This window comes from Pogonomyrmex barbatus, unplaced genomic scaffold, assembly GCF_055798465.1.
Source record: "Pogonomyrmex barbatus isolate J1 unplaced genomic scaffold, ASM5579846v1 scaffold1, whole genome shotgun sequence".
NCBI lineage: Eukaryota > Metazoa > Arthropoda > Insecta > Hymenoptera > Formicidae > Pogonomyrmex > Pogonomyrmex barbatus.
The window spans coordinates 20035019-20057059 of NW_028297098.1; the positions used below are offsets into that span (position 1 = coordinate 20035019).

General features: G+C 32.9%; 6 protein-coding genes across 17 annotated transcripts in view; 4 read left to right on the forward strand and 2 right to left on the reverse strand.

Moving 5' to 3' along the window:
• Positions 1–3756: 3756 nt before the first annotated feature.
• ATPsyndelta (ATP synthase, delta subunit) lies at positions 3757–4912 on the forward strand. Of its 3 annotated transcripts, none has more exons than XM_011635826.2 (4): positions 3757–3912; positions 4135–4261; positions 4348–4545; positions 4620–4912. In XM_011635826.2, the coding sequence occupies exons 2-4, from the start codon at positions 4142–4144 to the stop codon at positions 4785–4787; spliced, it is 486 nt and encodes a 161-aa protein (XP_011634128.1). In that variant the 5' UTR covers positions 3757–3912; positions 4135–4141; the 3' UTR covers positions 4788–4912. The 3 variants fall into 3 exon arrangements, with proteins under 3 accessions (XP_011634128.1, XP_011634129.1, XP_088935105.1); XM_011635827.2 differs by having other exon boundaries at positions 3780–3912; positions 4140–4261; XM_089078979.1 differs by lacking the exon at positions 3757–3912 and adding an exon at positions 4002–4023.
• An 81-nt stretch (positions 4913–4993) lies between these two features.
• LOC105425179 (uncharacterized) lies at positions 4994–10728 on the reverse strand. The gene is made up of 5 exons (XM_011635821.2): positions 10478–10728; positions 9269–9498; positions 8292–8574; positions 7856–8039; positions 4994–7770 (listed from the first exon to the last, which is right to left on the reverse strand). The coding sequence occupies exons 1-5, from the start codon at positions 10708–10710 to the stop codon at positions 6211–6213; spliced, it is 2490 nt and encodes an 829-aa protein (XP_011634123.2). The 5' UTR covers positions 10711–10728; the 3' UTR covers positions 4994–6210.
• A 622-nt stretch (positions 10729–11350) lies between these two features.
• On the forward strand, positions 11351–13811 carry LOC105425177 (uncharacterized). Of its 2 annotated transcripts, none has more exons than XM_089078960.1 (3): positions 11351–12142; positions 12277–12509; positions 12581–13811. In XM_089078960.1, the coding sequence occupies exons 2-3, from the start codon at positions 12361–12363 to the stop codon at positions 12939–12941; spliced, it is 510 nt and encodes a 169-aa protein (XP_088935086.1). In that variant the 5' UTR covers positions 11351–12142; positions 12277–12360; the 3' UTR covers positions 12942–13811. The 2 variants fall into 2 exon arrangements, with proteins under 2 accessions (XP_088935086.1, XP_011634122.1); XM_011635820.3 differs by having other exon boundaries at positions 11365–12142; positions 12354–12509.
• On the reverse strand, positions 13677–15359 carry LOC105424163 (neuferricin). Its single transcript, XM_089078942.1, has 4 exons — positions 15062–15359; positions 14801–14941; positions 14345–14531; positions 13677–14223 (listed from the first exon to the last, which is right to left on the reverse strand). Exons 1-4 carry the CDS (start codon positions 15357–15359, stop codon positions 14031–14033), a joined length of 819 nt encoding a protein of 272 aa, XP_088935068.1. The 3' UTR covers positions 13677–14030.
• Positions 15360–15570: 211 nt separating this feature from the next.
• Positions 15571–19983, forward strand: LOC105425175 (inactive fucosyltransferase B). 5 transcript variants are annotated; one of them, XM_089078914.1, is made up of 5 exons: positions 15571–16627; positions 17296–17566; positions 17645–17807; positions 18181–18335; positions 18657–19983. In XM_089078914.1, exons 2-5 carry the CDS (start codon positions 17550–17552, stop codon positions 19591–19593), a joined length of 1272 nt encoding a protein of 423 aa, XP_088935040.1. In that variant the 5' UTR covers positions 15571–16627; positions 17296–17549; the 3' UTR covers positions 19594–19983. The 5 variants fall into 5 exon arrangements, with proteins under 5 accessions (XP_088935040.1, XP_088935026.1, XP_011634120.2 ...); XM_089078900.1 differs by having other exon boundaries at positions 15571–16925; positions 17296–17807; positions 18657–19982; XM_011635818.3 differs by having other exon boundaries at positions 17296–17807; positions 18657–19982.
• A 795-nt stretch (positions 19984–20778) lies between these two features.
• Positions 20779–22041, forward strand: part of LOC105425174 (gametogenetin-binding protein 2-like) — a 28109-nt gene continuing 26846 nt past the window's right edge. For 2 of the 5 annotated variants that reach the window (XM_089078867.1, XM_011635814.3), the window contains exons 1-2: positions 20779–21144; positions 21817–22007. In XM_089078867.1, coding sequence (XP_088934993.1) covers positions 21055–21144; positions 21817–22007 — 281 coding nt within the window. In that variant the 5' untranslated portion in view covers positions 20779–21054. The other 3 variants (XM_089078862.1, XM_011635816.3, XM_011635815.2) reach the window with 3 other exon arrangements.

Genomic DNA, 22041 nt, shown 5'->3' on the forward strand with positions numbered 1-22041 from the left:
AGGTGTCGGGTCGTCGGATGTCCTCGCAGCACAGGACACTCGCGAAAAACACTCGCGAATTATTATAATCGCGCGCGGACTAACTTTCGATAAAAGTCTTTCGCGCGATACTTGACGGCACTCCGCGTTTAGCTGCCCGTGAAAATATCAAGTTCCGTCGGTCCAGTTAGCACCCGAGTCGGTGAGCTTTTCGGGACACACGGTAACTCTCCAAGCAAAGGCTAGGACCGAAGCGGAAGAAGACGAATCGACTGACTTGAATCCGACGTCTCTTGTTTCTTAGAAATCACGTTTAAAATTTACTCAACCATCACATAGCCAACGGTTCAGGTCGAATCACCAGGGCGGATACCATACACGTGATATCAAACGTCACCCGGGCTATCGAGAAGGCTGGTAGATGTGACGAGAGAGAAGGTACCTACCGCCGATGCCTAACAATCTAGACAATCGGACAACTGGGATCCAGCCTCTCGGCACACGCAATAACCGCCTCGAACTAAGCTCCGATCGAGTCAGATTAAACGCGATTTGTTTGAGGAAGGGAAAGAGTAAGGTATTAAGGAAGGGAAATCAAAGATCATTGGCGATTAAATAATCGCACGCGCCACATAGGAGCCCTTTCATGACTCGTGGCAATGCTGTGTAGAAAATAAGAAATCAAGAGAAGCGACGAAAACAAGTCAGCCGATTAGAAATCTTACCGATTGGGACCGAACCACTTGTCGAAGACAGAGCGTGTTCTCAATCAGCCGTTTAATGCAGTTTGCAACTGTGCGAAACACAACACATCAAGCGATAGCGAGTGCGTGTAACATTCACAGCCGGCATCACCACAGTGCCGCGGCGCACGTGGCGTGAAGACGTAGCCGACTACGTCTCAATGAGATCCCGCGCTCCCTGCACCCCTTGACAGTGCGACTCCCGGCACGAACTATGATATCTGTCAAACGGCGAGGAAAAGTGTCTGTTAGTCCGATCACTTGTACGGCACTCCCGAAACAAACGCGCGACGCGACGAACTGACTGCAGTTCGTTCATTCACAATGAAATCGGCGGCGGAATGTCGGTTAAAAACCGATGATTAATGCGTGAAACGCATTAATCAAGTTTGCCACATAAGAGCCATTTCACGACTCGTGGCTATGCTGTGTTAGTATATTATTAATAACAGTAATATTACTTAATATTAATGTTACTAATAACAGTGCAACGGATACTGGTTAGCTTCTTCGTCTTTGGGGTACATACCCAAGTAGCACAAGTTAATCGACAAACATTCTCTCGATTAATAATGCTGCTTAGATAACCCCTCAGAATACTGAGCCCCTCTGCCACGTCAAGGCCGTACCCATTAGAGGGGTATTATTTAAAAAAGAGTTATGAATTTCAAAGGAATAAGTCGCGAAATATATATAAATAATCTTGTTATAAAGTCGTAATTTCGGTACGCTTACGAATCGTTAATTATGTGAGTTAATAAGCACTTGTTATTACATAAAATATTATATTTCATAATAAGATGTAACAATGTTTAAAATATGTATTGAAGAAATGCGAGGAAATGCGGAGCGACGCGCACCGCGACTCGTCTGTACAAACGCCGGTGAATGAATGGTAACACGTGGACCATTCGTAAACACGAGTTACTCGCGCTACTTACTCGCCGTATATACACAATGAAACGCGCTCCGCGGCGCGCGTAAACATTTCTCAAGGCTACTCCAACAATGATCCGACTACGACGAAATATTCAACAATATTATAAATAACATTTAACTTACACGAAACACTATAGCATTTTTTAATAACTGAACATTTAATAATGTATGTATATATTTCGCTGAAAAGAATTGTCGTTTCGATACACTTATGAATATTACTCTACAGTTTGTTCACTTAACTTGTTAAATTGACGGTGGAATGTCGATTAAAAATCGACGACTAATAATGCGTGAAACACATTTGCCATCTAGGAACCATTGAACGACTCGTGGCTATGTTGTATTAATAATAATAATATTATTTAATGGTGATATTAATGTTATTAATAACAGTGTAATGGATACTGTTGGCTTCTTCGTCTTTAGGGTATGGAATCCCTCGGAATATTCAACTCCTCCGCCACGTCAAAGCCGTATATCGGAGGAGTTATTATTTATAAAAATCACTTATAAAAATTTCGAAGGACTAAATCACGCGACATATATTAAAGTATATAAATATTAATAAATATTAATAAATATTATAAATGTTATTATAAATGTTAAATATTATAAATATTATAAATATTATAAATATAATAAATATTAATAAATTAAAAAGTCGTTGTTTCGATATGTTTAATCAATCGTTAATCAATTGTTAATAATTATTTATTATATTCATGTAATATCAGCATTTGATATCATTTAACAATGAAAAAAATGCGAAGAAACGCGGAGCGACTACTATCTGCCCGTACGAAAGCCAGTTAAAGAATGATAACACATAGAGCGTTCGTAAACACGCGCTACGTCACAGCGCGTAAACAATTTTCAAGGCGACAAGGCTACAATGTGTGTAAAACGAAATATTCAATATTACGAATAATGTCTAACTAATATGAGCCGCTATAACATCTTTTGATAATTCCATATTGAATGCTGTAATCGTTATGTTTTATATACTTTCTGAATACTCTATTATCGTGCATTTACTGTTTAATAGATTCGTTATGACTTATTATTATGAGATAGATATGTATTTATATATTATATGTGTATTACGATAAACAATTGTTACAATAAATAAACTAACTGTTGTTATTAAATTATATGTATGTATTAAAAAATACTATGCAAATTATAAAATAAGAATTTAAAAGTATCCAATATTAAAGATATGTATGTATTTGGATTCATTCAGATCATTATTATAAAAATAATTATAATTATCGTGAATTTATTATCGTATGTATAGTGTTTTGATTATGAAAGAAATTGTATTAAACACTGTCGACGATATTTGTCTATATGTTTGAAAATTTTTATATTCCACAACAAAGTTTAATTAATAATGCTGTGAATATATTAACAGTTAATTTTACATTCTATTCATAAAAACATCATGTAAATTGCATATATGAAAAATATTCTCCAATGCACTAAAAAATTCCAAGATATATTTTTTATAAAATTAAAAATTCCAAGATATATTTATTTTTGATACATAAGATTTACTCAAATTTCGTGCTTCTTCTGATTTATTTCTGTTCTTCTATAGTTTCTTTATATTTGTTTCATTGTTTTTTTTTTTTTAATAAATATATGTAATGTAATGTAAATTATTTATGAATTATAAAAGATTTAAATATTAAATAACGTTAAGTTGTAAAAATAATCGTATAACATATAATTATATGCAAAAATCTAGTTATGATGGATTTTATAAGAATAAAAAAATATTTATCATTATTTTTATTATATATGTATATGTACATACATATGAACATGTTGATAAATGTATATTAATATTAATGTTCAATATTTTGTTCTACAACAAAAAAAAAATACGCAACATAAATAGATGTATAATTACATCTATAAAAAAGCCGAGATGGCCGCTTTCAGATTTCTCTCTGCTAATAGATTCTTTATTAAAAGAAAATTTGCTATCAGATTAAATAAAAGATCTTGGAATTCATTTTACTGATATATATAGAATCAGATTTCAATCTAATTATTCGCGTAGTAATTAAAAATGCAAGTTTAATTAAAAAAAAAACTTCTAAAAATCTCGAAGTAATATCAACGACATCTTGGCGTGATTTCTTGAACTTGTTATTAGCGTTTCGTGCGCGGTCGATTCGGGTCTTTCACACTCCTGCAACGTCTGTGATATTTGCAGGGTTTTAATACAGGCGATCGCACGGTGAGCACAAAGATTTTATTGACGATTAAACAAAGATCATGAAATTGCACGCAAAAATTCGAGTTCGTACACTTTGACTATCACCGATAAGAAAAGTTAAAAGAAAATAAGGTTATATATATATTTCGTACTTGTGATGTAACAGTTTCGCCCATGCCAGTGTAACGTGAAACAGACTTTGTTTCTCTTGCTATCTTTGAAAAAAAGATTAATTATTTTCAGTGCAGAAATGTCCAGTCTTACTCGCACTTTGCGCCCATTCTTGAGATGCGTCCGCAGCCAAAGGAGGACCTATGCAGATGTTGCATCCGGTAATGAAATGAAGTTCACATTTGCTGGTGCCAATCAGGTATAAAGAATGAAAATTATACGATACAATGGAGAAATGTAATTACATTGACGTCAACATGTAATATGTTTTTCTTTGGGTACCAGGTGTTTTATGATCAAGCTGTGATTCGTCAAGTTGATGTACCTTCCTTCTCAGGATCCTTTGGTATTCTACCGAAGCATGTACCGACATTAGCGGTTTTGAAGCCTGGTACAGTTACAGTTTATGAGGAAGATGGTTCAACTAAGAAAATTTTTGTATCATCTGGTACAGTTACCATTAATGAAGATAGCAGTGTACAGGTATATATCCATTCTCTTTATTAAGCTTAATATAACAAATATGGATCTTAAAGCAGTTTGTCATTTGCCTTTAGATTCTAGCAGAAGAAGCCCATCCAGTAGAAAACCTTGATAGTTCAGCGGCAAGAGATGTTCTTAACAAAGCTCAACAACAACTCACCTCAGCAACATCGGACATAGATAAGGCTGAAGCAGCTATTGCAGTCGAAGTTGCAGAAGCTCTTGTACAGGCTACGCAGTAAATTATAAGTAACATGAAATTATATATATTTCAACACTCTATTAGAAAGAGGCATGTATTTAATACATTCTCGTTATGAAATTGTTGTATGACAATGTAATAACAATAAAAATGTGTTAGCTCATATCTATTTGACTAGAAACAAGTCACTATGTGTTAAATTTCATTTTATATTAAAATTAATATAAATGCAAAAAGAAAAAAAGATAGTTGTTACAATTTCTTTATTGAGTTAGTTTTTATATTTGTTCATTATAACAACATAATAAATATGCTGCTATTTACAAGCTATTTAGGTACATTGATTTTTATTGCAAGTACTTATAACAGCCATAAAAATTTCCACGCGAAGATTGTTAAAAGTTAACACTTCTCCAATTTATTTATTACAATAATGCAACATAAAACACTAAACTCTAATTAAAATCTAAAACGTGAATCTTAACTATACTATCGTAACATTATATAAATACTTTGACATTGGATGTATATAAGTATTTGGCACTTCCTTACAACTGAGGAAATATCAAGTTCTTTCTTTAGTAATATGCAACATAAAGCTTTTTTCATATTGTGTATATATAAATAACAATAAAGTAAAATAGTATTTCTAGGGTAATGCTATGATTTGGGAACATACATTCAAGAGTTAAAATAAATAAAATTCTTAAACATATAACTATTACTATATCATTTTGTATTTGTATATTGTAAATAAAAATTTTAAATATAGAAAATATTGTTAAAATGCTGTATATATTTTCAATTCATTAAATTTGTGACAAGTTTTTCAGCAATATTATAAAACCAATCATATCACAAGCAACAGCGTGTGTGTGTGTGTGTGTATACACACACACACACACACACATACATACTTGTATTCATCCAGATATTAAAAAATATACTATCTAACATTTTGCTGCACAAAGATTATGAAAAATTGATTATATTTATAAAACATTATTTGTTCATATTAAAATAATTTATTCGTATAAAAATAATATATTGTGCTTTTCCTTGTATTTTTATGTGCGTATATATATTACCAACTATCAATTTTTTTTTTAAGTTAATTTGAACAAATTATTTCGAAATTGTGGATGTCTTGTTTATTATCATAAATTATGCAAGATTAATTTTGTATGTATAAACACTTTTGTAAAAAGTTTACAAATATTTGGCACAAAATATAGGATATATAATATATAGAATATGCAAAATTCTTCAACAAACTATTAGATTATAACACATATATGTACAGTCGCATATTCTCAATTTATCCTAGATAAAACATTTGAAAGGCAAAAGTTGCCTATATTTAAAGCTATCAAGTGTAAAATCACAAATCTTTTTGGGGATTAGCACGGAAATACATTATTCTTTTGCATGACTAGTTAAAATTAGCGAAGAATATTTATGAATCATTGGTTCCTGGCTACTTGACATTTCATCAAGGATGGTAACAACTTTTCCCTACAACATGCACTTATAGTATTGCTAGTATTCTTACAACAATTGCTAAATATTTTTTGTAGCTGCTGTAGAGTCTTTAGACAGATTACAACACAGCAAGAATCACAACCACCAGACTCGGCGTTGCAGGAACATTTATTTTGCAAGGAAGACATAAAATCATTTACGATTTGTACCGTGTCTTTTTTCGTAACTTCTGCGATCGGGCTATTCGTGCAATTTTGACAATTTTGCAAGTTATCGCACTTACAATCAATGCATTTACATATATCAGCATCCGCTGTGATTTCCTGTAGAATATTTTTATCTTTGGTCTTTACATTATCTATTTTATGTTCATACTCGGCAATTTTTTGGCATTGCACAATTTCGACGTTTGTCGGAGTGTTTTCTGTATTTACCGTATTGACATTTTTCGAATTTTCTGTAGATAGCATTTGAGTCTCTATCTCTAGAGGATAAGGCTCTGGACCTATTAAATCTACCAGAGAATGAACTGTAGGAAAGGCATTTAGCTCCGACCAAGATTGTGTTCTTAACGCAGGTGCAGTTGCTAATGCCATTACATCTATCCAAGATGAGGGTAATTCCTCTTCGGTTGCTATTGCAAGTTCAATGGCTTCGGATTGTGTGTTTGTAACAGCGTCCGCATGTAAATCGTGATTAGAAACCGCAATAAGAGAGTCATTTTGCAAAGTTACATCGTTAATAAACGGGAGAGTATTCATTCCGCTCTCGAAAAGGTGGGTTTCATTTGAGGAACTTATAATATCAGTAATATGACTAGTAATGCAATTGGCACTATATAATGTATTATTGCTATCAGTTATATCTTCTGGATTTGATCGATTCGTAAATACATCGTCCGGAGGAGCGATGGATTCATTTTTATACTGTTTTATATTATTTGTGAAATTTGTCTCCTCGGAAATATGTGCTATCGCATTTTGCAAACCATCCTGCATAATCTTCTGCCCCAGATTTATCGGGATAGATTGATCCTGTCTGTCTATACTGTCACTGTCTGGTAACGAAGTCGATTTGTGCAAATGATTTTGGTGTCCAACTACATCCATTAAATTATCATGTTGCACATTTGACTCAGTTATTTGATTAAATACTTTAAATTCGTTATAGTCCTCATTATTGTTAAAAACATTAACTGCATGTTCGTTAAAATTATCTAAAACAATATCTGTTGTAAGAAGTGTTTCGGTAGTTCTATTTGGATTTTCTTTGTCTTTGGTAGAAGTATAACCGAGTTTTGCATCTAGTTTGCGATGAGTCGTAACATCTATTACATTAGTATGCGTTACTTGTTCTGTTGCATTTTTTATAGGCATATATGACATATTTCCATCATTTTGCACAAGATTTGTGGATATTGGTACGACAGTATACGATGGTATCGTAGTGTTATTGGCATTAACTTTTACAAGTTTTAATTCTAATTGAGTTAACATCCTTTGCTTCTCAGCCGTATTACTCTTTCTATTGTCTTTATGTTTCTGTTATAAAATTTAGAATTTGAGATTTAGAAAGAAATTGAAATTTAATATAATTAATATGAGATTCTCTATTATTAATACTTACCATATTATTATTCATAGTTTTGTTATGAGTTTTTATATGGCTCTTTAAGCTATGAGGAGTGGTAAAACATCGTTTACAATTTTCGAAGGTACAAACATACGGTCGTTCACCTGTATGTGTCCTCTTGTGCGTTTTTAAATGATGTGAAGCTGTAAAAGCCTTTCCACAACCTTTTTCTCTGCATCTTAAAATAAACAGAAATAATTATTTCTAATTGTTTGTATATAAAGTATATTTGTATATAAAGTATCCGAGATGCAATATTTTTAGATAGAATTTTAGACTTTAGATTAAATTCTATCTAATTTCGATCAATTTTAGATAGAAATCAATCGAGTTTTGATCTTTTTTCTTTTGATTTATTTGTGTTTGAGATAACGATTTGTAATGTCTTCTTTTTTGTTTTTAATATTATAGAAAGTACCGAAAAACATACTTGTACGGTCTTTCTTGAGTATGAGTACGTATATGTTTCTTGAGATCGCTTAGAGTAGTGAAGAATTTAACGCATCCAGTCTCTTCGCAGTTGAATGTGTTGCCACTATGGAGTCTTTGGTGAGCTCTCAGTCTGTAAAGGGTATTGAACGCTTTCTCGCAGCCTTTGTGATTGCATTCAAATGGTTTTACTTTTGTGTGTACCCTAATATGGATCTTTAGACTGTACGACGTGAGAAAGGCCTTGCCGCAACTCGGCTCTGCGCATTTAAATCGATACTCGCCTGAAAGTTTTGAGAATTCCCTCCACATAAAAAGATTGCAGGTCTATCTATCTCTTGCAGTATCTGGAAGCCATGCAGGTCAAAGCGTTCCCTTTATGCCAGCATTGATGAATTAATAATATCAGCAAAAATATGTAAATATGATTTTATTAGCATCGACAGATGGAAAAAACCTTTTTAAAGACTTACCTAGATTCTTTTATCCATGGAATATGCAAAAACAAGAGCACATATAATTTGTTAGTACAGCATATATAGAACCAATGATATATTAGACAAGCATGCAAAGCAAGATGATTTTTCTAATAATATAGCTCAGATAGTTACAGATAAAGCAACATATGATGTTATGATGAAATTTTGGTAAAGTGAATATTTTAAATAATATACAAAATCTTAAAAGTATTAAATATAATTTATAAGATATACAAAAAATAATTATATAAAATTATAATAATATTTATGATCATAAAAATATTTATGATCATTTTTATTAGGTAATATTTATCAAATAAGATTTGGTTTAACTAAATGTTAAACTTATATGTTAAAAATATTTTATATAAAATGTTATATATTCTAGTTTTATTACATCTATTGTTATATATTTTAGTTTTATTACATCTATTATCAAAAATCTCAAAATGTATATAATTTAATATTATTCTTAATAAAAATTATTTTAGAAGCTTACCTTTGTGTGTTTTCATGTGAGTACGCAAATTTCCAATAGTACTATATGTTCGAGTACAGCCTTCATATTGACAATTATAACGATTGATATGTTTCTGATTAATATCCGAGTCTATACTTTCAATCATGACAGTTTCATGAGAAATTGCATGATCTTCAAGCAATGCGTCATCTTGTCGAATCCGCATATAAATTTCATCTGAAATTTCACTGACTGTGTGATGGATATGCCTGTAAACATAAATACATACTTGTAATATATACATATTTTTGTTACATATATTACATCTTTTAAATTGCATTGTCTTCTAAATATTTTACAATTTAAAGCATTATACAAATACTTCTTGGCAAATGAAAAAATGGAATTAATGATAAATTATATTATCATCTTTAAGACTTAAAAAGTTTATTAAAATATGAAGTAACACATAGATACAGATGCCAATTTTATTACTACATCTTGCTAGAAGATTAAGCATGTAATAGGTATGAGTAATGCATCTGCTATATGTACATATCATCAAAACTAAATTTGTAACAAATATAATACCTGTTTTCAACAAGAAAATCCAAAAATGTCAGATTGCCAACCTGATATTGAATATTACGACAAATATACTATTTATAATATTTTTCGTAATATGAAAAATATATAAAATTATATTTTATATAAAAATATAAAAAATTATACACAATCGCAGATTCACAATTCATTGTCTGTTTCATAAATATAAATTGACAATGAATATAAATCAGCAAATAGAATGAAACATCACTGCTATTAAACGCGTAGTGTGTATATATATATATATATATATATATATATATATATATATATATATATATATATACGTGTGACATATGGCTTATTTTGAAATTGTTACATAGCAGCCAGAATTTGAAAGTTTTCAGAAACATACACAACGAAATGCAACCATCGAGGCAGTCGTTCGCGTGTCATTCCAACATTGATTTTCCTCGAGACCATTTATGAATTAAAGTTTCCGTTTCAAAATTCGTATAGCCTTATAAGGAGAGGACAAGGAAGCTCCGACGAGGGTGTAGAATCAAAATATCGACAGCACGAGCGAGGTCCGATGACAAAAGCGATCGGATAATGTAAGATACGAGCGCTATCGGGAGACAAGAGGAAAGAGAAATTGAGATTGCCGAAAAAAAATTTTTCCAAAAATCAGTCAAAACTCACTCGGCCGTGTTGTCATCGGCAGGTAGTCTCTCGTTGATAGCAACATCGTCGTCGGAGTATTTCTCATAATCGAATACCACGCTCTGCTCATAGACCTTCTCGAAGCTGGATAAATCCAGGGTATCGTCCAGACAGTCCTGCAGATCGTGCGTCACAAGGATATTGTCAAAATTTTCACCGATACTGTCCGCATTCTCGTTCTCTTGAAATTTGTCGCTTTCCCACATCGCCATACTTTTTCGGGGCTGCGCGACAAACAAATCGCACGACGAGCCCTCCGCCTGCGCGCGGCACTCCGACATAACCTACAATCTGCAATATGATCGAAAAAGCAGATCGCTAGGAAAAATTTATTATCGACTAAGAAAAGGATACATACCTCACCACACCATATACATACACACACACACACACACACACACACACACGCGCGCGCGCGCGCGCGCGCGCGTATTTTTCAACTATATATATATATTTTTTAAAAATTAAAAAATCAATAAAAAAGAATTTAAAAAATAAAAAAGATTAAATAAAAATGTAAACCTGGTTTAACAGATATCGGAATCATCATGTTTTAAACAACTACTACTCATACTATATGTTATACTATAATTAATTTTTAATATTAGTATATGCATTTATCAATATGTATATATCATATTTATATTTAAAAATATAACATTTTACTTTAATATGATTACTTTGTTAAAGAAGAAAATCTTTTTTTCTGTAAACACGTTATATGAATGTTATAAATATGAACATATTGATAAATGTACATACTATGTTAAAGTTAATCAGCACTTTAGTCTACGATAAAGAAAATTACGCGAAGGTGTATAATTATACAAGCATATTTTTGATTCATGAATTGTGGATGCAGCACGGACACACAGAATGCGATTTTATCAGCAGTGTCGGAAAATGAAATGTAGCTAAGCAATTCCAAATTAAAAAATTGACATATTGGCGGTAGTGTGCAGGAGGCTTTGATGGTTTCTCCTGGTTTCACAAAAAAAGCTGGGATAAGCTATTCTCAAATTTCTCTCCGTTGCTCTCTGTTTATAATTGGAATTGGTTATATGGTTCACGCACTTAATAATGAACCAGGTGCACATTAATCAGGAAAGAGAAAGAGAAAAGCTGAGAAGTATATGAGATGCTTGAAAGTAACAAAGTCTGTATGTATATTTTTTTTCTCTTCGTATGAAGATAAAAGAAATACACGAAAGGGAAGTACGATATCAATTATTTGTTGTAAAAGAACAATGCTTTCCATTTTGATGTTGCAATTCAGCATTCTATATATTTTCATGTGAAGGAGTATATTTTGTATTTTCTACAAATTTTCTACAAACGTCAGTCTCAGATTTTTTATTACCTTCACACACATACATTTTGCCTGAGGATGAAAAGCACAGAATATTTTCAATGAATGAAACTTCATAAGAGCTCGAAAGACATCGGGAAATATGATTGATTATTCAATATGATTGGTTTATATATTTAAATCCATAAGGAACTAAGAGCAAAAATCAATCATATCAGATTTTTACATAATTGCAAAGCTGCTTTCTCTGTTGAACGCAATCATTTTACAAGGTTTCACTTGTTTACAAAGTAGCGTTTCCTAATACAAATGGACGAGAAGCAAACAGAAAATCCGTAAGTTTGAAAAAAAGACTTTACTTGATAATTCTATAAAAATAATTCTTATTTTTCCTCTTTTTTTTTGTAAATTTTTTTACTTAGCTTTCTACTTTACTTTAAAAATTATAGTTGTTCCATTTCATTTACAGGCATCAAAATATGTTAAATCTTTTGAGAAGTATAAAAATTATTTTTAGAAAAATTAGAAGCTGTTATGTTTTTTCAGAAACTCTATGGAATGTTTAGACAATACTAATGTACCTGTGATAACAGCTAATTTAGAGATGCTTACCATAGATACAAATCTTCCACCTACAGAGAATAAGAGAGTTTTTCGGAAAAGGATACCCAAGCCTGTTTCTACAGAAATCCTTAATCGAAGGTAATAAATCATTTTATATTGATTTGTATATATTTTTGTACATTTCTATTAATACAATATACATCAATAAGATGTAGTCTGAGACCAAGAAAGAGAATGATCTCTGAAGTGGAGGCAGAAGATGAGACCATCAAGGAATATTATTTAGATAAAAAGATAAGTAGGAAATCAAATAATTTAGAAACAATATATGAAGAGAACGACAATATAAATGATGACACTGCAATACGTATGGGTGCAAAGAAATTTAAGAGGATGCTTCTGTTCTCCCCATCATCAGCTTCCAAACTGAAAAAAAGACGTGCAAAAATACAAAAAGTTTTTGGATCTAAAATTAAGTACAAGAGATGTGGTTCAATGCAGGCTCTTGTAGATAAATTAAATACTATCAGAGAGAGTTCACCAATAAAAATCAATAGTGAACTCAAATGATACCAGATTCTTCTGTAACATGTCAACAATGTCATTTTTTCAAGAAGATTTTTGAAGAATAACATATTATCTATTTTAGGATTTTATGTGAACTGTCTGCTTCTATACTTCTTACTCATGAAAATATAAAAAGATTACATTAAAGAATAAGAATCAGAATCGTTTTATAACATTTAAGATAGAAATAATATTTAGATGGAGAAATCTGCATTTATTAAGGATATTTATACTCTTGTGTAGTTGCACATATATTTAGCTTGATTTTTACATGATAAACTTATATATTTGTGAAGTGCAAGGGTATAAGGAATAATGTGTGATAATTGTATTTCTATTTGTGTACTCGACATTTATCTCACTTATCTAACAACATATACATTGTATTACAAAGAGCAATAATGTATTATATCCTTTTAAAGTTTCTATTTTTTCACTGCAGCTATACTGAATTAAGACATGCATAAAAAATATATTTTGATACTATTTAAGAAAAAAAAAATATAATTTTTTGCTTCTAACATAATTCAGCATAACAATAGAGAGCCTGCAACTGATTGTTCGTATTACATATTGCATTGGTAGATAAGTGGAATTCACAATTTATATATGTATTATTAATTAATGATGGAAACATTGAAAATATATCTTTAATTTTTCTGAATTTATATAATGTGTATTAAAAGAAGTTATATTGTTTATAACTTGTTATAAAGATGAAAGTAAGAAGACTGATAATTTTTGTGAAGATTTAAGTACAAAACTTTATTTTTTCAGAACAGAATAAAACCTTTTCTTCTTTTTTAATATTGTGTTCTATTATGTATATCCATTGTATATATTAAAATAAAAATTAAATTATATCTATATTAAGATTAATGTGAGTCATACTTTCATATAAAATTTTATATTTAGTTTGTACTTTTGGAAGGCACTAATTGGAACGAATACAAAATTACAAAAAGAAACAATATAAAAAAATTTTAAGTTAAATCTATATATCTTTTTGCACTTTATATTTTATAAATATAAATATATTTATATATAATTCTATATATAAAATAGGTAAAGATATCTTAATACTTTTTTACATCACGTCTTAGTTGTCTTCAAAATGCATTTTGTTGCAAATTTATCACAGCCATCATATTCTCGAAATTTAGCTTTATTCTCTTTGTATTCCTTACTATTCAGATTAACACAAGTGCATCTAGATGAACTTTTAGTGCTTGCAGTTTCGAATAGCATTCTTGGCACACCGATCCAATTTCTGTCAATTCCACCACTGTTAAACGGAAGAAAACTCACGTAAAAAATCGTATGGTTTAAGAAAAGATTTACTTACTGTATTCTGATGTTTTCTTTAATAATAAAACTAAAAAAATAATTCTTAAATAAGTTCTTACCTTTTTTCAGTACACCAGAATACAGTACCAGTATCAAGAGTCCATTCTACGTTACAAGGTGGAAATATTCTATCTTGTTCTTCCTCCAATGCTTTCTCCTTCTTTGCGAGCAATACCTTTTCTTGTACTTTATAAAATTCTGCAGTTGGACTACCGTCTTGATTATAATATTTACCATATAATTTTCCTGATGAAAATACAAAATATATTAGAAAACAATGCATGCAAGTTGATCCACCCTCACCCTCATGTAATGCAAAGTATTTTCTTTTTATAATAAAAGAATTATAAAATTCTTAAAAGAAAATTCTTATCTTTATAAAGAATTAAATATATCTTTTCTTGTCCATGTTGAGTAGATGAATAAAGAATCATGAAATTCTTTTAATTTTTAGAATAAAATTTGTTTAAGGTGGATCAACTATTCCTTGTCTTACGATAATTAAATAATTGTACCTTTGTAGACATAGTTTGTGTTATAAAATTGTAACCAATCATTTAATGCCTTGACTTGTCGCACTGATAAAGTAGATATATCATCGGTTAAACCTTGATTATTAAATTCTCCAGTAATGAATGCTAAAGAAGCATCACGACCTGTAAACATATAAATAGATAGATATATATATATACATATATATATAATACAAATATGCATATACATAATAAACAATACAATATCTTCCTGAAATTATTTGATATCAAGGGATTTAATACCAGTGAAAACATGATAGCTTCCTTCAGGTCCATAATGCTTTTCTCCTCTTGTTACATCGAAGACCTGACCTAAGATCGAAAGATATAGACCATTTTCCAAATTTGTGTATCGTTTCAGTTCATTCACAGTGAACACCTTTGACTCGTTAGAGTTCCCATTTAATCCAAAATATATCGTGTCAGCTATACTCAACGTTTCATCCGTCAAATAAGAATTGATCTCTTCGATAAATCCACGTGAATATAAGAAATACGCAATTATTAATACTAGCGACAGCCAAAAATATTTGGAGAACATAATTATATTCGTTCTGAGATTCTCTCTCTGACATGAATAGGCTATTTCAATTTCTGGTCGATCTTCAATGATCTATCATTTTAGATTACAGATTTCTGTATTACCGGCCATAGATATATCGCAGTAATCATTACATTTGAAATTAGCTCTAGATTGGGCACGATTTATAATTTTTTGGTGATTTACGCTCTTTGATTTTAATAAAAAAAAAAATCTATTATAAAAAAGTGGCTCCAGTGGCAAATTGATACAAATGACAAATGAATATGAAGTCGGGGTAATGCTTGATTTCGTTCGATTAAAATACAAAAGACAAACAATCGGGGAATAGGATCAATTTTAATACTTGTAAATTAAGAAGATGCTGGAGAAATGATGGAATCAATAGCAACAAAGAAAGTGAGTAAGACTAAGGTATTCAGATAAGCCCACATGCTAGACCTTAGCCTTATAGGAGACATTTTTAAGACTTTACTAAAAGATGTTATAAATACATCTTTTGGACATGTCTTAAGGACATCTTGAAAAAGACATCTTAAAGATATCTTTTTAAGACACATATTCCGGTCAATCTGTCATCTATGTAGCTTTTTAGTAAGCAATTAAAAGTATATTTTTATGTACGTATTTTACGTACTTTAAATAATTGATAAAAATAAGTAACATTATATTTAGAAAATTAAAACAGAATTAAAAAAAAAAAGAGTTTTGAGAAATTATTCAGTTTATTTCAAGCAAAAAAAAAAGAAAAGAAAAGAATCTTGATAAATCTAATGTGTCGACTCTGACTAAAGCGATCAAATAATCTAGCCTGTTAAGTAGAAATAAAAAATTTTTATTCTATTAAAATTATGTAGCCCGACTTAGACCGATCGAAACTCGTCCCTATACTTTCGTGCAGCTTTCTATCAGCTTTTTGAACTGCTTCCCAGTGCAACCGGTACAAAACCGGCATATCGATTCGACCATCGATCGTTTTATCGTGGCGCGGATAAACGGCGCGCGCCCGTCTGATGTTTACAATTACAAATCTTGTTTCTGCCAGCTGATATTATGGTAGCACCGGTAGCCCGGGCGATGGTGAATGACGTTTAGAAACTGGAGGACGGTGGTTACGCTTGGCTAACCAAGACAATCGGGATCAACGGTCAGTCGCGCGCCAGCGTGTATCCTTGTTGCACCGGGAGTTGTGCACCCGCGACTTTCCTCCGTGCTTTCTATCATCCGTGTGCCTCGCGTCACTTCGCTCTTCGGCGACACAGCGCAAGGTGATTTGTGGTCGTGCTTCCATTTCGAGATTGTGATTATCGTGACGCGATCAGTTTTTATAATTTACGCGTTGACGTGATTTATCTCGATGCACGTGACCGCAATTCTATTTTGCGTAACTCTTGTTCCTTGTCGTCCCATTAAATTTATTTGTTATAAAATAAATTTACTGGGATTTATATGGTTAATTGAGGAAAGTTGTCAATAAGACAAACGCGGAGGAAGCTTACTTCCGCTGCTGCTCGTAATAAAGTTTATAAATATTGCAGAGATATTCAATTTTTCTTCAGAGAACAGGTTTAATCAGATTTAATTATAGCTTCGCATTTTATAGAAGATAACGATATTTAGGAAAAAGAATGAGGGAAAGAAGTTAAGAAAGGAAACTGCTTCTTTTTGCTAGAAGAAGCCTGCTAGAAGAATCAATAACGTTTATTTCAAGAAACATTTTCTTCTGCTTCTTCCTTAATAATTTTTTCTTCAGCAGAAACATTAATAATTTAATAGTATAACTAGTTTTAAAGAAACAGTTCTGCTACTTTTCTTTCCTCATGTATCTTTTTTTTCAATAGAAATATAAAAACTAAACAATGTTTAAAACTAAACAAACTCTATTAAAAGAGAATCTCATATTTTTCTCCTTTAACTTCTCTTTTTAAATGTACAGATTATTTCATGCCGCTTCAATCAATATAAAGGAAACAATATAAAGTTGTCACTGGTGCTGTGTATGCAACGGATCACCTTTCTCTGCCATTTCTTTCGTCCAGTTCGACGCAAACTTGGCGATATATATCTTCGTGGAAACGCCGTGAAGAAAGGCACCATCGAACGAACGCAGATAAGATTCAAAGACCCAATCTGTCTCAGTCAGCAGTTGCTTAACGGACACTTGGTGTAGGATGAACGGCGGCGAGCATTATGCGCAAGTTACCGCGGTTCATATTCGTTCTGCTTATCGGTACGACGGTTGCAATCTTCTGCATGTTTTTACTGTCTCAGAGTTTCCTCGACAGAAGGTTCCTCGCATCGCGAAAAGAACACGTGTCCATAAGAGGGGAAAAAGAAGAAGATAAAAAATCTATCTCTGACTCAGGATTACCTAATGCGCGAGAACAGTTCGCAAGGATGGCATCCTTGGATGCACATCTACTGAGCAGAGGCTTCACGGATGAACAGGTAAAAATGAATAGGTTGCAAAAAATAAGATACATTTCACTATTTAATCTTTTACGCCTAATCCTTCACGTGCAAAATTAATTATTAGATTAGATACGCTAAGTTTACTAATCGTATCTCGCGATATCATCTGCTTTAGTAGCAAAAATGATCGACAATCATCAACATGTTATGCTTGGTTCACTAGAGGAACACTAAGATCGTTGTATTTTGACTTTTGTATTTTATTCTCCTTCCTTTATCTATCGAATTTTTTTCTTTAAAAAAAAGTAAAATAAAATCGCATATTCTATCACTCTATTGTTTTTTAATATTGAAGCATATTGATAATTTTTATTTTAAAAGAAATTCGAATAAATATTGTTTTTCTTAGGTAAGGAATATATCTGTTCTCGGAAAATGGTTGTTGGCACCAGAAGGGAGTTCACCTCTACAGTCAAACATTAGCAATAAAACCTATTTAATCCTAATTTGGAAGTACGGGCAATTTCTAGAACGCAGACACATCAAGCGTTTCACATCCACCAAGTTAGTGAATTCTAATTCTTTAATAGTTTTCTTTTTCTTTACCTAAATAAGGATATACTTAAATTAATACAAGCTAGAAATATATAATACATAGTATTAATTTCGACCTCTTATTATTTAGATCTCTTTCAATCTGATATTAATCATTTTATCTTTCCTTTTTATCTGACTTTGTCTTATCAGTGTAGGCGTGATTATTATTCATACAGCACATTTATAGTTTGAAATCTAAAAATGATAACTAAGCGGTAAAAATATTATAGCTCGACCTATTTTCAAGCGGAGGATATCAAAGAGGATTTACAAAATTATACATTTTAGATTTTCACCATGGGATCAATGTTCAGTGCAGAATTGTATACTGAGTTACGACGAGAAGGATCTGCAGCGAGCAGATGCTGTGGTGTTTCATTTGCATTTCACGAAAAGTTCGTCCGAGTTACCGGCAAGAAGCCGGGCGGATCAACGATGGGTCTTCCTGACAGATGAATCACCCTTTCACACGTTCTTGTATGGTCATCAGAGTCTATCGAACTACGACGGTCTATTCAATTGGTCAATGTCTTACAGAATGGATAGCGATGTGCCGGTTCCTTATGGAAGAACCATAAGAGTTTCTAATAACATTTCGACCAAATCCTGGCGTACTATCTTGAAAGCATCCAAGACCAAGTTGGCCGCTATAATGGGCAGCAATTGCGGCAGCCGTAACGGACGGTGGGTCTACGTAAAGGCGCTCAAGTCGTCCCTCCGTGGAGACTTGGATATCCTTGGAAGATGCCTGGACGGCAACAGGACCATCTGTCCAGGTCATTTCGACCGGGACTGCGCCGCCCTGGGTGCATACAAGTTCTATCTGTCGTTCGAGAACTCCAATTGCCGGGAGTACCTGACGGAGAAAGTGTTTTGGAACGCGTACCATAAATTCGCGATCCCGATAATAATGGGAGCATCGCGACAGGACTGCCAACAATTGTTACCGCCGCGCTCCTTCCTTCACACGGACGATTTTGCGAGCGTGGACGCGCTCGCCGACTATCTCAGATATCTGGACCACGACGATGAGCGTTATCTCAGGTATCACGAGTGGCGCGATCATTACCGAGTGATTAATGAACACGGCTATTTTGGCAGCGTCTCTAGGCATTACTGTCGCCTATGTGAAGCGTTGCACTACAATCCTACTAAGCCAAAGGTCTACACGAGGCTTGAGCACTTTTGGAGTAAGGAGAAAGATTGCACCCCAGCGAGTGCTTAGTCGTCGTTTTTTATATAATCATCTAGTCTTCGTGAAGCGGATTAATATAGACAATTTTTTATAGCTTTTCGGGAACTTTAGCAATTCAGAATGGTTGAATTCGAAAATCGAATTTTTTAGATTATTTTAGTTATAAAGATTACGGAAAAAAACACATTAATATAAATCAAAATATGTTATAAAATTATTATTTTTAGTTAATGACGATAAAAAAATGCATGCATTTCCTTTGATATAAATAAATTTGGAATTGGAATTTTGAATCAACCATAAATTACGAATTTACGAATGATTGTCAAAGTGATGGAAGATTAATTTTAAATTATTTGTACTATTAAATTAATTATATTATTTGAAATCTAATTTATTTTAAAAAAAACATATACAATAATACAAAATATAATATAATATTTAATGATTTAACTTATTTTTTAACTTATTTGTGTATATTAGATTTAGCATTAAATGTAATAATTAATAATTAATAAATATTATTGTATATAAGAAAACAATGTAAAATAACAATAAATATATATTATAATCTTTAATCAAGAATTTATGTTAATGGGTATCGCTATCCATTAACATTTACATAAACTGAATTATGCATATAGAATTATGAAGTGTCTGTAATGAAAATGATGTTGCTCACATTTATAACACAGATTTATACTTGCCGCCTAAAACAAAAGTTTTTAAAAATTAGTTTTTAAAAGAACATCTGTTCGAGATTTTACCGTATAGAAAATGATGGGAAATTTAAAACGTATTTTTATTCACATGTTATTCACATTCATGAAGAATTTGTTGGATTGATACGAAATGTTGTGAAAAATCCTCTCTCATTTACGTGGCGTTCATTTAAATTCGAAACATTCGTTGATCCCTGAGTAGATTCTCCTACATCAAGCATCGTCGCGTTTTTCGGGAGTCGTCGTTCGCGGATGCAGGGATGCGGTAAGTGGGTGGGTGGAGACGGAGCCGCGATTGAGAGAAAAAGAAAGGATGAGGGCAAAAAGAGAGAAAAAGCAAGGCTCGCGCGATGCAACCGCGGGATGATTATACGCGTCGACGTCGTCGTTGCCGCCGCCGAAGAACGAAGAGAGAGAGAAAGAGGGAGAGACGTGCACAGCGACGTGCGGGACGGAAGTAGAAACGCGATAGACGGCGACTCCGTACGTTGCAAATGGCAGACTGTGCGTGATTATCTAGGTAGAGTTAGACCGTCACTTTGTTCTCATCGTGTATCAACGTAATTCCTTTCTGTCGGCGAAGGAGCGGAAGTTAGTCTCTTTCTGGAAACCGACGGACGCGTCGTGCAAGTGGATCACGTCATCGAATTCTTAACACTTGGGGGGAGGAAGCGGCCGGCGAGCGAGCGAACAAACGAACGCACGAGCCTTGAGTGAGGAATCCGTGAAATCGGGATCGGAGCTCGATCCGGACGGTGGATCGTGGACGATGGCAAGGCTGGTGAACATTTGGCGGGACGATGACCCGGTGGAGTTGGCGAGCAAGCAAATGCCGCTGATGATCGACGAAAATCTGACGGTGGGTGAGCGTCCGCGCGCGCGCGCGCGCGTGCGTGCGTGCGTGCGTGCATGCATGCATGCGTGTGTACTCGTGCTTGTACACGACGCCGATTTTCCTAACCGTCCAGCGACCAGCGCGACTCTTGGACTATGACGACGACGACGATGGTGACAGCGTCGACGCCGTTGTCGCTTTACGTAATGGAAGGTCTACATTATACACGCGGGATGTTTTTAACCTAAGCGTACAAGAATTCAGAAGGGAGGGGGTGAAAAGAAAAAAAAGCAGATGTTGAATTGTGATTCTAGAGTTCGCCGAGTCGCCTGTCATGATCAATCGGCGATCGTGCGTTGTCGAAGTGTTGAGTAGACACAGAGTTCGCCAACTATGATTAAAACGAAGATAATCTTGTTATTTTTACACTTGCATTATTTGTATTTTTTTTCTACATGCGTGATTATATGATCTTTTGTTTTTCATATCTTATTTTATTATCTGTCGTTTGCATAGCAGAGATGCATAGCAGAGAAGTTGCATTATTTTGCAGATTAGTTTTGTTATAATGTCTTTAACCAGAACGTCAAACAGGAATTTTTCCTGTTTTACATTGCTGTCAAGTGTAGAGTGTGATTTGGCTCAATAAACAAAACTGGTTTACCATGAGATTTATTTGTTACGGTGTTCTTTTAGATGGTTATGGATGTAAGTGGTTTGGGAGCTATCTGTGATAATCCCTTGATCAATGGCAAACAACTAGAAGAGTTTACCAAGAAACTGTCTTTACTCACAGCAGAAGAAATTAAGGCATCTTTTGAAGTTACTTGTAAGGATATGCTTGCTATTTTGGGTCAAGCAGAACCATGTGTTGGTTGCCGAAGAAGGTGATTGTTTCTTTTATCAAACTTATTAAAAATA

Excerpts from the sequence above, each read along its gene's own strand:
- ATPsyndelta (XM_011635826.2), top strand. The coding sequence starts at position 4,142 with ATGTCCAGTCTTACTCGCACTTTGCGCCCATTCTTGAGATGCGTCCGC. Across the intron at positions 4,262-4,347 it reads CATTTGCTGGTGCCAATCAG|GTGTTTTATGATCAAGCTGT; the intron begins GTATAAAGAATG and ends TTTGGGTACCAG. Across the intron at positions 4,546-4,619 it reads ATGAAGATAGCAGTGTACAG|ATTCTAGCAGAAGAAGCCCA; the intron begins GTATATATCCAT and ends ATTTGCCTTTAG.
- LOC105425179 (XM_011635821.2), bottom strand. The coding sequence starts at position 10,710 with ATGGCGATGTGGGAAAGCGACAAATTTCAAGAGAACGAGAATGCGGAC. Across the intron at positions 8,575-9,268 it reads TCACATGAAAACACACAAAG|GCGAGTATCGATTTAAATGC; the intron begins GTAAGCTTCTAA and ends CAAAACTTTCAG. Across the intron at positions 7,771-7,855 it reads AAACTATGAATAATAATATG|AAACATAAAGACAATAGAAA; the intron begins GTAAGTATTAAT and ends ATTTTATAACAG.
- LOC105425177 (XM_011635820.3), top strand. The coding sequence starts at position 12,117 with ATGGACGAGAAGCAAACAGAAAATCC. Across the intron at positions 12,143-12,353 it reads GAGAAGCAAACAGAAAATCC|AAACTCTATGGAATGTTTAG; the intron begins GTAAGTTTGAAA and ends ATGTTTTTTCAG. Across the intron at positions 12,510-12,580 it reads ACAGAAATCCTTAATCGAAG|ATGTAGTCTGAGACCAAGAA; the intron begins GTAATAAATCAT and ends TACATCAATAAG.
- LOC105424163 (XM_089078942.1), bottom strand. The coding sequence starts at position 15,359 with ATGTTCTCCAAATATTTTTGGCTGTCGCTAGTATTAATAATTGCGTAT. Across the intron at positions 14,942-15,061 it reads AAGCTATCATGTTTTCACTG|GTCGTGATGCTTCTTTAGCA; the intron begins GTATTAAATCCC and ends ATATGTTTACAG. Across the intron at positions 14,224-14,344 it reads TTCTGGTGTACTGAAAAAAG|TGGTGGAATTGACAGAAATT; the intron begins GTAAGAACTTAT and ends TCCGTTTAACAG.
- LOC105425175 (XM_089078900.1), top strand. The coding sequence starts at position 17,550 with ATGCGCAAGTTACCGCGGTTCATATTCGTTCTGCTTATCGGTACGACG. Across the intron at positions 17,808-18,180 it reads GAGGCTTCACGGATGAACAG|GTAAGGAATATATCTGTTCT; the intron begins GTAAAAATGAAT and ends TGTTTTTCTTAG. Across the intron at positions 18,336-18,656 it reads AAGCGTTTCACATCCACCAA|ATTTTCACCATGGGATCAAT; the intron begins GTTAGTGAATTC and ends TATACATTTTAG.